The sequence below is a fragment of the Drosophila navojoa genome, chromosome 2, assembly GCF_054131105.1.
Source record: "Drosophila navojoa isolate 15081-1374.11 chromosome 2, UAZ_NAV_1.0, whole genome shotgun sequence".
NCBI classification, from domain to species: domain Eukaryota; kingdom Metazoa; phylum Arthropoda; class Insecta; order Diptera; family Drosophilidae; genus Drosophila; species Drosophila navojoa.
In genome coordinates, this window is record NC_142890.1 from 27306851 (window position 1) to 27318861 (window position 12011).

At 38.9% G+C, this 12011-nt stretch overlaps 1 protein-coding gene across 1 annotated transcript; it reads right to left on the bottom strand.

Moving 5' to 3' along the window:
* Positions 1 to 1847: 1847 nt before the first annotated feature.
* On the bottom strand, positions 1848 to 2902 carry LOC108652077 (uncharacterized). Its single transcript, XM_018102124.3, has 3 exons — positions 2307 to 2902; positions 2114 to 2236; positions 1848 to 2049 (listed from the first exon to the last, which is right to left on the bottom strand). The coding sequence occupies exons 1-3, from the start codon at positions 2789 to 2791 to the stop codon at positions 1908 to 1910; spliced, it is 750 nt and encodes a 249-aa protein (XP_017957613.1). The 5' UTR covers positions 2792 to 2902; the 3' UTR covers positions 1848 to 1907.
* Positions 2903 to 12011: the final 9109 nt, after the last annotated feature.

The following is a 12011-nucleotide window of genomic DNA, read 5'->3' on the forward strand; positions in this document are numbered from 1 at the left end:
CAAACAATAAAATATGCGTGAATAGCTAATTCAATTGGGCTCCGGGCCCAAATAATGCCAGCTGAATATGTGTGTCAACCTGTGCTCATTTCATCGAACCGAATGGAAGCGTATTTGCCGCACATAAATAAATAATTCGAGCCGCTGTCACAGAGCCGCTGGATATTATTTCCACAAAATTAAGCACGCGAATATTTCTTTATTCGCTTTTATTTTATTTCATTTTTTGGTGGTTATGCTGAATGCTAAATATCAAGTATACGCCCTGCGCTGCAACTTACGTCCTCTCCCCCCGCTCCCCCCTCACCATCTCTCAAATACTGTGACATACACTTTCATAACTCAACACAAAGTTCATGAGCAATTTTCCTCAGAGTTTTGCATTTTCTTTGCTTTTCTTTTTAATTTACGCTAAATACTGCAGCGACATTCGAGTCACAGCTGCAGTTACAGTCACTGCCACGCCCACAATGCTCAAGGGGGCAGCGATGGCTGGATGGCTGCTTATATTTTATTTGTTGGCAAAAATTGCATTCATGAATAATTCAGTGAAGCGAAAAATTTGCGTTCCCAATGCCTCACTTTATATATACATATATATACGTATATATATTTTATTTTATTTTATTTTTGTATTTTACTTTACTTTTTGAGCGGTATTTTTGCGCGAATAAAAAAACTACAAGATGGAAGTTATTTTTGCTTTTGTGCATGGGAGCATCCGCCGCTGCGGCTGGCTGTCCAACATGTTTTGTAATGTGTGGGTGTTATCAGCGTTTCGGGTTAATATTTAATGTAAAGGCGGCCACCATTGCGGTTGTGTTGATGATGCTCCCAAAAACCAGGCGAAACCAGGCGAAGCCAACCACAAGGCCCTGCCCTGCCCTGCCCTGCCCTGCCCAGTCCGACACAGCCCCGTCAAGTGGCTGGCTATGTAAATGTGTTTGCCCGGAAACGGAAACTGTTTATGCAGATCGAATATGCAGCGAACACTTGTACGCGCCTTGCTGGAATTTATGCTGCTGTTTGTGTCCACTTTGGCATTTTTGCCAATGCACTCGCTGCCAGCCGAAACGCGTGCCCATTATGCGAATTATAATTGTAAATGTATGCAGTATTTTGCTGAGTGTACAATAACTTTGCCACATTTTCCAGCATATCAATGCCAATGAAACTGAATATGCAATTCGCCTTCTGCTCTACTCTGGGCGTGCCACAGAAACACGCAACACTTCCCCTGACAGGCAACTTAAACCTGAAATCCAAGTGCTTGCATTGCCTGTTTTATACTTCTGGAAGTATTTGTATAACCTGAACTCACAAGAAATGGGAGATTTGTTGAGAAAGTTCATGTAACAAAAAATGGAAATAGAATATCCAATGTAGTTTCTGAGTGATTAGGCAGGCGAGCTAGCTAATGAAGTGATCCCAGTCACCCCAACCAGACAAACTGGATATCTATTCTTTTGTTTCGATAACTCATCTCATTTTCTTATGTTCGATAATTCATCCCATATCTTCATCAATTCTATCAGTAGCTTGACTATAGATTTAATAATTAATTAATATTATGTATATATCTTATATATTGGAAGTCCTACCCTCTTTTAAGGTTATTAAAAGTATATGCGATATTTCCTAGTTCACTTGTACCTGATTTTTCAATATTACAAAGTAATCAATTTTTTTTTTGAATATTCGATATTAAGAGCTTTGATTTATTTTTAATTTTTGTTTATTCAAAATAATTTGTTTTTTCTTTTATTTATGACTTTGACAATTTGCTTGAGTTTTTTTTAGAAGTTTTACTAAGTATTGTTTTAAAACAAATCTATACTTTTTTTTAATATTTTCTACTGTTTTCTTTTTTTTAGTTTCTTTTTTTTTTTTTTTTTTTTTTTTTTTTGTTAATGATATGAAAAATCTGTTGACATGATATATTGCAGTCGTGCGCTCTCCGCGGGAGTCAGCCTAAAGAAATTGTTGCTTGTATCATAGAGTTCTCTCTCATTATGATATGGTGGCCATAGGGTAGTGTAAGACACCATGCTGTTAGGATAAATATATGATAACGTTTATGCTGTGATTTTAAGAGGGATTTCAAAGGCCTTACCGAACAAAATATGTAGCATCCCGAGCTGAAGATTGATTATCGACCAGTTTGGCGATTTCCCGCCTAAACTGCTGATTGTATTTCTTGATGTTTTTCTTATAGCGCTCCGCACATGCTATCTGACTGTGGATACACAATTTAAAAATAATCATTCATCATTTAAGACAACAATCTAAAATTTTCCTCGACTCACAAAGGGACTTTGAAGCGCGTATAGCTTGGTTCGGCCTCCAAAAAGTGATGCATAGCTTTCTTTTTTTCATGCACAGCGTTCATGTCGTAGTGTGTTACAAATTTGGCATCTTCTCGGTGACGGTGCCGGAAGTGCCTGAATTTCGAACTCGAGTCAAAATTGCCAAAGTCGGCTTTAACAGAGAGTGTTGCGCGAACGCTCTTCGCTCTGGGTTCAAACAGAGTGCTTCCCTGACCCATTCCGATCGTAAAGCGGGACGGACGATAGTACATGGACGACGCTCTCTTGTTGGACGAGGCTCGATCCTCGGCATTAAAGAGCACTGTGCGCTTCATGCTCGGATCGCGCTCAAACCATGATTCCTGGTTCGTAACCGTAGGCATTGCCAGGGTCTGGCGAAACAAATTTGCATCAGAGGTTAATTCGGAATCTGAAGAAGAAGCGCACAATTTCGACAGTTTCCAGATAATAGCATCGACCGCCATGGTTTAAATTTTCGATATCTTTAACACTTGAACAAAATCCAAAAAGAACTGATAAACAACAATAAACAAAACAACAAAACAACAACAAAAACAATGCAACAACAATTGATAAGAGTGTAACAAATAGTACAACAACGCTGAGCTGGAGCTGAAAGTTCCTAATAGGCTTACTAAGTTTTCAAAGAGAAGCATTTATTGGCTCAGGACTTATTATAAGAGGCTGCTCCAGGGCTTATACATATTTCATGAATCTTAAGCAGCCTCGGGCGACGTTTCATGTCACTAAATATGAGCATATGCTGATAAAATCAATAAACTACAGTTAACCATAATGAAATTATCAACTATGTATCACATTCACACACACACACACACACACACACCTTGTGGCGTAGTGCGCAAACCCCACGCAGCGTTCAGCTCAACATTCGCTTTGGAAATATGCAAAATATTTAACCGAAAAACCTTTCAAAAGATTTCAGAGGCAGAAGCGCGTAATATGTGTGCGTGGAGGCATGCGACTAAATTTTTGGTTGTTTTTGTGCGCACACATGGCGTATGCGTAATTCTATTAAGCCGACACAAATCTGTGCATGTGTGTGTGTGTGTGAGTGTGACCTCTAAAATAAAACTCACTCTGATGAAGTGCCGCCAAGAAACCATAGAAACAGGGCTCAGGGCAAGCAAATAGTTTCGCAGATAAATTTAGAAAATATTTCCTGGACTTTAGTTTGATTAATTATTATGTATATATTTTTAAAAATAATTAATTATAATAATTTTATATATAAGATGAATAAATATTAATGAAATATAAATATCTATATAATATATGTAAAATTTTCCAATTAAATCAATCACTATGACAAATATATATATCTATTTATTTATATTTATATTATATTTATACACAATAAACATAAGTTCACTTATACTACATACAAATATTATAATCAGATATTTTTCAAAATTTAATAACACTTTTTGGGCTACATCATTTCCATGATAAGTTCTTATCACAGCGTCTTCATTTGCTTAATTTGTAAATCTGAATTATTGGCTCGGGCAAATGCCGGGCGCTCTTAAGTATAGCATTATTTCATGATTTAATTTTGGCACCCAATTTCCAGCCCTGCACAATTTCTATTTGACTTTGGCCTGAGAGCGAGCTCAGCCGCTCGCCTCGCTGCTAAGCGCAACAGAATTTATGGTTTTAATCTTTTGGCTTCGCATTTTTTGCTGCTCGGAGAGAAATGCCTGCCGCAGAGCCGATGCCAAATACGGCCCACGACATGGGCCGAGCGCAAGCTGTGAAGATTTTACGACTCAAGGACGTGGCACTGGCGCTGGAGCAGGCCTCAAGAATATGCTTGGCCTCCGTAGCTGCCATGTTGTGTGAGTTTGGATTCGGATTTGGATTCGGATTTGGATGTGCTCTGTTTTCATTATAAATGAGCAGCGATGTGGCCTACGACCAGAGCGTGGGCGTTAACCGAGGGGCGTGTCTGCCGTTTGCTCTCTGCTAAAAAACAGGCAAGAGTCAAGCGAGCGGCCGAGCAGATAAATCAAATTAAATGAAATGAAATAGTTGAGTTGAGTATGGCACCGTCTACTCCCATTCACATCGAATAACAAGTAAAACAGTCGACAGCCCAAACGACGGCTGCAAATGAAGGCAGCCCCCGACATCAACGGCAACAAATATCTGAAAAACTGTCCCCAGACATTCTTGTCATCTTCTCCATCTATCTGGGGCCGCGCAGCTCACGCCGTGTATCCTTGCCAAATCAGGCATACAATGTCCTTGGTTGCCCAGCTGCCTCGCCTGCTCGCTGTCTCGCTGTCTCGCTTCCTCGCGGCCTTACGCAGTCCAACCGTCCGTGTAGAAGGGATAACACCGCCTGCTGCCGCCTCAGCCTCAACGGGGTCAACTCATGCGGCACCAGCTGAGTGTATTAAACACATCTGAATAACTGTTAAAAGGATCTGCACAAAAATGCGGACAAAAAAAATAAGCAAGGCCAACAGCAGCAGCAGCAGCAGCAGAATCAGAAGCAGCAGCAGTTATGACCTGTTAATAGTTCTGTTTACATGTTCCAATTGCCCGAATGAGAATCGTCTTCATGCGATAAGCCGTAATATATGAATTCAAGGAATTTATATGTGTGTGAATAGTTTACGTAGCTCCAATGGGCTCTCTGGTCACGATTGGCCATTGGTCATACGAGCTAAAGCAGCTTGGAATGTTATTTAACAATCATAAATAGTTCTTAATAGTAATTTTTAAATTTAGATATCATTTTGAATGACTTACAATATTATATTAATATATTGTAATATAAATTATTCAATGATAGCTTTCGTATAATCATGACCATAAGGCATCACCTAAGAGAAGCTTTGAATGATAGGAATAACAGAAAAATATATAATTACGCATATATAAAGCCAGGATTTATAGAGGGGGAAGGCAGTTAAACACAATAAAATATTGACATTTATGCTTCCGGGATATGATATAACTGGAATATATTGGATGAGACTTCCCAAAATTTTTCTAATTCATGCCGAATCGTTTTAAAATTCATAGAGGCGCAGGAAAAGCGCATTACATACGGAAATTATTTAAACAGTTTAAGTATTAGGAAGAAATTTTTAAGATCTACAAAGCATGCGTAAATTACATATTTTATAATAAATATTTATAATAATAATAGTAATATTAGTGCAAAACAACGTATAACCAAAAGATTGACTTGGCTTAAATTGTATGGTATATGTCCAGATTTTGCTAACTAGTTTCATTAGAATATATTTATTGTACTGAGTGAGGTGTATAATTATACATCAAATTTAAAGTTGGTAGCGCCTTAACAAATTGCATTTCAAGCATACAATATTAACCACTTCATTAGGTCTTAGGAATACCAATTAATATATGCTTCAAATTTAAATTAAATTTTCTCTTTAAGTTTTTATCTTAAATTAATAATATAAATATTCTATAAAACTCTTTACACTTTGTGAACAGGTATGCACTACTTATTGTTGCCAGTGAGGGATGAACTATGCTAGCTGTCAAAATTTCGAATACAATAAAGGCATTTTATATGAGACTATCTATTGCAGTCGAGTGTATTCTGATTGGGGAGACAATTGATTTGTGTGATAATAAATAAGTATATTATTGTGCATATTTGTGCGACAGACAAGTGAAACGAGTCAGTGTCACCTCTGGCTGGCTATTGCCTCGCATAGAGTCGAGGATTGGCATAAATATTGACTGAGGCAGTGGGTCACGCGGTGCCCGGTGTTAGTTGAGCTGCAATATTGGACACGTGGCGCACTTATGTGTAACCCAGTGGCAATCGAGGAGCACTTCATATCCTGTCGCTGAACAAACAGCCAGCGACATATCCTGGCACAGATAGTTGGCGTTTCCCCTGGCAGGATGGCTAAAAATGCAATACTCAAAATACACAACTGTCTGTCCGGCTGGCTGGCCGGCTGGCATTAAACACAAAATGGCAATTTCGTGTTGGCTGTGGCTGAATTTCGGCTGAGTCGATTTTAATAGCGAGCGGGACCGCAACTGCCCGTCAGGCGGAGAGCAGCCGCAAGGACATGCCAGAGCTCTGCAGCGCTGCCGAAAATCAAATCAAATTGCACACTCAAGTTGCACTGGCAACGCGACGAATCAAAATCAAAATCAAAATCATGGACAAAAATAGAATTGGAGGAAAATGGCAAGAGCTAGGGACTGCGAACTGACTGCGGACTGCAGGTGCCGCTGGGCAAGAGCTGGCTGGCAAAGAAAATGCGGCGATGCGGCGAAAAACGGAAATAAAATCAAGCAAATTGAATGCGATGAGTCGAACGTGGGAATACGTGCCAACAGCCATAACAACAGTAATAGCAACAACAACAGCAGCAACAGCAACAACAACAGCAACAACAACAATAGCGACGACAACGAGACGACCGATAACAAAAGATGGCTATAAAAAACACTTGAGATCAACGGTAATTGCTGCTGACAAATCCACAGTTGCTAGTCAATACACAGCTGTGGACACACACACACACACACACACACATACATACACAGATACAAGGATACAGATACATCTGCACGCATAACAAACTCAAATGTCAAGACTGACGACAGCAACCTGCAGCCCCTCACTGTGTCCGAGTCAGAGTCCGGCAGAAAAAACAAAACAGCCGGACAATACGCAATTGTCGGAGTCTGTCGCATTCGCGTCCTCATTCGGAATCTATTTGTGGCTGCTCCGACCCCTACCCCTACTCCCACCTCCCTCCAGCTGCAGTCACTCTCCCGCCGCAGCCCCATTCCTGTCGCATTTTCGGCGCTTCCGCTGTCTCTGTGTCCATGCGTCAGCATCAGAGGAGCGCGGCGTGTGAGCCGTGGGCGGAGCGGCGGAAAATGCTTTGGCGCGTCGAGGTTCGGTCTTTGGGCAGCTGCTGTGTCATTTGCATAGTTTCTGGCCGCTGTGTTAATGTCACGCTTTGTGGCCAGCTTTCTGATTTGTTTACCTTTTCAATTGAGTTCGCGTCGCGCTGCACTAAAGTCGAACATTTCAATTACACTAGACATCAGAGTAAAGCGGCAGCTGGCCTAAACTCAGCATAGCTGAAGTCAGATGGAGTCAGGATACTCCAAAGGTAAAGTAAAACAGTAAAAGATTTTTTGCTAAATAAACTCCAGTATCATAATATATATAAGAGCTGCATGTTTATATGATCAAAGTATATGCCCTGTCTGAATGAGAGCTGCAAAATCAGACAGGCGGGTCAATTGATTTTTTTTATATAATTAGTTTTAAAGTAAACAAAAATTATGATAGGCATGGCAAAAATTAAGTTAAAATCAAATTAATGCATTTTAAATAACAATTGTAATATTAAATCTTTTAATATTTTGAATTTTATTTATCAATTCAAACTAATACATATTTAATAACAATTGTGGTGTTAAGTTAATTATTAATATATTTAAATTTCTTATTTATAGATTGAAAAAATTCTAGCCCCTCTTTGCGTAATATTATTTCTGTCTCAGCGACTATAACGAGATAATTCAAATCATTTTTATTAATCCTTAAGTAGCTTTAACAGTAATAATTATACCATAATATTGTTACCTAACATTAGCTAAGCCACAATACAATACAATATATAAATATGGTCGATATATTATATATTATAAAACTGAACTGGCTCATATTTATATTTTCTTTTACCTATTATTAGTGGAATATATAATACATAATATAAAATATATTTAAGTAAATTATATTTGAGTTTGCAAATATATAAAAAATTATTATATATATTTTATTTACAAAATTTCTCTATTAAATATGGCAAAATGTAAAGCTTAACGAAACACATTAAGCAAACTTTGCAGTAAAATTTAGTGATGGTTGCTTCGACTTAATTTTAAGATTGCTTCGCTAACTTTTGCCAGCTTTCAACTATTTCTTTAAGAGTCTTAGCAAACTGCAAAGGTTAGTAAGTCAGAAAACATTTCTCGTTATTTTTTCCATTTTCAGTTTGGTTTTCTTGTTGATTCGTGTAGCTCAGGGCCCGCTAGGCTAGGCTGTTGTAAATACTTGCCACGTGCGTGGAGCTGGGGGTGGGCAATAGATAACTGCACGGCCGTCGTGGCTGCTGCATAATGAGAGGCGTTGCGGTTATAAATGGCCCAAAGAGTTGGCCACCAAGTGTGGGCGCTCACAGTTCAATGGCCATAAACATAGCCAGCGGCAGCTGAGACGTGATTTCTGCTGTACGTGCAGTCGAGATCCACAGATCCAGAGCAAACAACTGAAACGAAGTGAAGACGTGACGGGGCCGAAATGTATGACTATTGCTATATTAGGAGCCCAATTGAATGGCATATTTAACAAGCGCCACCCCCCTCCTCGCTTTTTGCTATGCGGCTGCCCAATGGCCTGAAATGACGAGGATGATTATTGTCACTATTTTATGGCAATTTGTCTGGCTTTGCTATCGATGGGCGCTGGCTGCAGTTCAATGACAACAAACAGCAAGGTCAAGGACTTTGCCTGTCCCCCTCCATCCTCCCTCTCCTCAGTGACCCCACAGCACACACTAAACACAGTCAGGGCAGATGCCAAAACAAGCCAAATGCCTCAAGGACGCAATCAAAGCGGCTTAAAAGTTTACTAAACGCAGCGCGAAAAACCCAAACCAAAAACTTTCAATAAATAAAGCTGCTTTGCGAGGGAAGGAGACTCTCTCGTATGTGTGTGTGTGTGCTCATGTGTGAGTGAATTAAAGGATATTGCAGATGCCGTAACGGAATACAAGACGCAGCTACAGCAGGAGCAGCAGCAGAAGCAGGAGCCGGCTGCAGTCGCGGCTATCGCTTGATCAGCGCGCCATATTGAAATTGTTGCTACAAATCGCCATAAATAGCGCTAATGTGTGTGTGTAGGTGTATGTGTGTATAGGACAGTGGCTGCGCTTCAAATTTATTGCTCAACACATAAAATTTCTAAGAGTTTCTTATGGGCTCACACGAGGCGTCGGTAGTGCTCCAAATGGAATCTGTAAAGTGCTTGGCTTGACCTGAAATATTTCCAAACAGAAGTGTTTGTATGCTAGAAATTGTAGACGTGAATATATTATGCACTTTAATATAGACCGGATATATTATGGGGATGCTACTATATAGCTGCTCTTTACTATATACATAATACCTGTATTATATTGAAGCCACTTCTATAAATTCTTAAATGAGAAATTATATGCATATTATTCTGCGAATATATATGTATAAACAGTTGAGTCTCGATAATTTGTATCCCACTAAATTGAAATCCGAAAAAGTTCTATCCCCTTTAAAAGAAAAATCGTTCTCAATAATTCTCGATAATTTGAGTTTTTGTGTAAAACAAAAAAAAAAAAAAAAAAAAAAAAAAGAAAAAAACGGATCCCCTTGCCATTAAATACATAATATAAAATTAATGAATAAACAATAATTAGTAACATTATTAATAAGAGCAAAATATATCTAAAACTAGATTTTTTATTTAATTACCATAATTATTTATATCGTATTATATATATCTATCATTATAACCTATATTATATATAGGCATATATAATTTATTTACCACTCTTATATCGAGTAGTGTAGTATAATAAAATAAATTTCAATGGCAGCCCAATTTGCAGCCAGCACATTGAAGCACCACTCAATGACTATTGTGGTGTGTTAGGCACTTCAAAAAAAGCCAGAAAACTGTGTCATATACTCTACACACTCACACATGCTCACACACGCACAGGCATTTCCAATGGCTGGCCTGAAATGAGGCCTATTTAAGCTGAACAATTGCCAGCTTCTGCCTGCCAAACTCTTTGACCAGACATACAAAAGCCAAACGCTTGTTATTGTTGTTGCAGTTGTTCTTGTTGTTTTAAATAAACATGCGAGCCGAGGCACGTGGGCGTGCGTATTGCTCACATTGTGGGCGTGGCGCCAGCACTAAAACCCAGCGAAATCAGGTGAATGGGCACTTTAAGTCTTTGTTTCGGCGAATTGAAATGAAACAACAAACAAAGCGCAGTGGCACTGGCAGCAGCAGCAGCAACAGCAGCAGCAACAAAAACAATGCGGCCTAGCTGACGCTTCAGCAGGATTACAACAACAGCGACAACATTTGGAAGCAACAGAAGCAGCAACAACAACAACAACAGCAACATTGAATAGTGCACTACGAAAAGTTAGTAAAGCGGAAGCTAACCAACGTTGTTGGTTGTTGGCTATTGTTGTTGCTGCTTTTGTTGTTGTTGCAGCTAGCAGTAAGCAATTGTCTTTTTGACTGCCTGCCGACTGTTGCTGTTGCTGTTGCAGTTGCTCCTATTGTTGTTGTTACTGCTGTCAGGCAGCAGCAGCAGCAGGAGCAGCAGGAGTAGCAGGAGGAGCAGCCTCTTGCTTCACTTTTCGAATTTCCATAGTTGACTGTCAATGGAAACAAGGCAGCCCAGCGAGGAGCGTTACAAAGCGAAATCCGCCTAACAAAGAAAAGCAAATAGAAAATTGCTCGAAATCCTGGAAAGAGCGCCCCAAACTAGCTGCAACAGGAATGTGAAACACGCTGTTTAAGCCAGTTTGTTAACACTTTTTGATAAGTTTCTGCTAGCCATAGATGCAGGAATCTACATGCATATAAGCTGCCCTATTCTGAGTATTACTATTATTATCTTGGATTTAAATTGTACTCGAAAAGTTTGACCTGCTTTCGCACGGATCAATAAAAGAAATAAGCAGGAAGTTTTCTCCAGAGGCAGAGCTCTTATCATTAGGCTCATCAGCCTATATGCTGACGGAACACTTAGAGTAGATCTTACTCATAGCTCCAATACGAACCGAACACTGTATAGCATAATCAATTTATGGATAGTAAGCAAGAGCTGATGTCTTAATGAGAGCTGAAACTCAATTGCGAACTTTAGTCGTTCACGTTGATTTTTCATTCGCTCTGATCTCGTGGGCTTTGTGTTTGTTATTTTTCTGTTCGCTGTAAACGTTCGACAGTTGCATATTAGAGATTCTCGTATTTAATTATTTATTATTTTTTATCAAGCCGCTGTGATGCGTTGATGGTCGAAGTTTTTGCACGGAATTGAGACGCGCATTCTTTCAGACCTCAAGATGTATTTATATACGAAGAATTTTGACTATAACGTTGGGATTTTTATATTCTGTATACATAGATTACAAATCATTATACTCAGATTTCCCGTTTTCAGTGGCAGCAGGGTATAAACATCGGATTAGTTACAAATTAAAATTAATTTTTTCAAAGCCTACTTAACGAGCTTAAACAAACTCAAAATATGCTTTCATTTTGATTTTTATTTATGCACATTTTTGCTTATGCATGCGCAACGTTTCAGGAAATATTCTATAGCATATTATATGCTCCTCTGTTACTGTAACAATTTTTCAAATCGTAAAAGCAGTTTTGAATATTCAATAGAAACAAACAATCAAATCAGCGTCTCTCTGTATAATGAAAGAGATACAGATTCACATTTGCACAACAATCGAAACAGTTTAATTGATTAGGCACTAATTTGAAAACTAATTATTCTTCAACACTCGCCCAATAATTTCGCATTGTTCGCATTCATCGGCCAAATGGAGAGTTCAGCTATCGCT

Excerpts from the sequence above, each read along its gene's own strand:
- LOC108652077 (XM_018102124.3), bottom strand. The coding sequence starts at position 2,791 with ATGGCGGTCGATGCTATTATCTGGAAACTGTCGAAATTGTGCGCTTCT. Across the intron at positions 2,237-2,306 it reads ACGCGCTTCAAAGTCCCTTT|TCAGATAGCATGTGCGGAGC; the intron begins GTGAGTCGAGGA and ends GTGTATCCACAG. Across the intron at positions 2,050-2,113 it reads GATGCTACATATTTTGTTCG|CATGGTGTCTTACACTACCC; the intron begins GTAAGGCCTTTG and ends TTATCCTAACAG.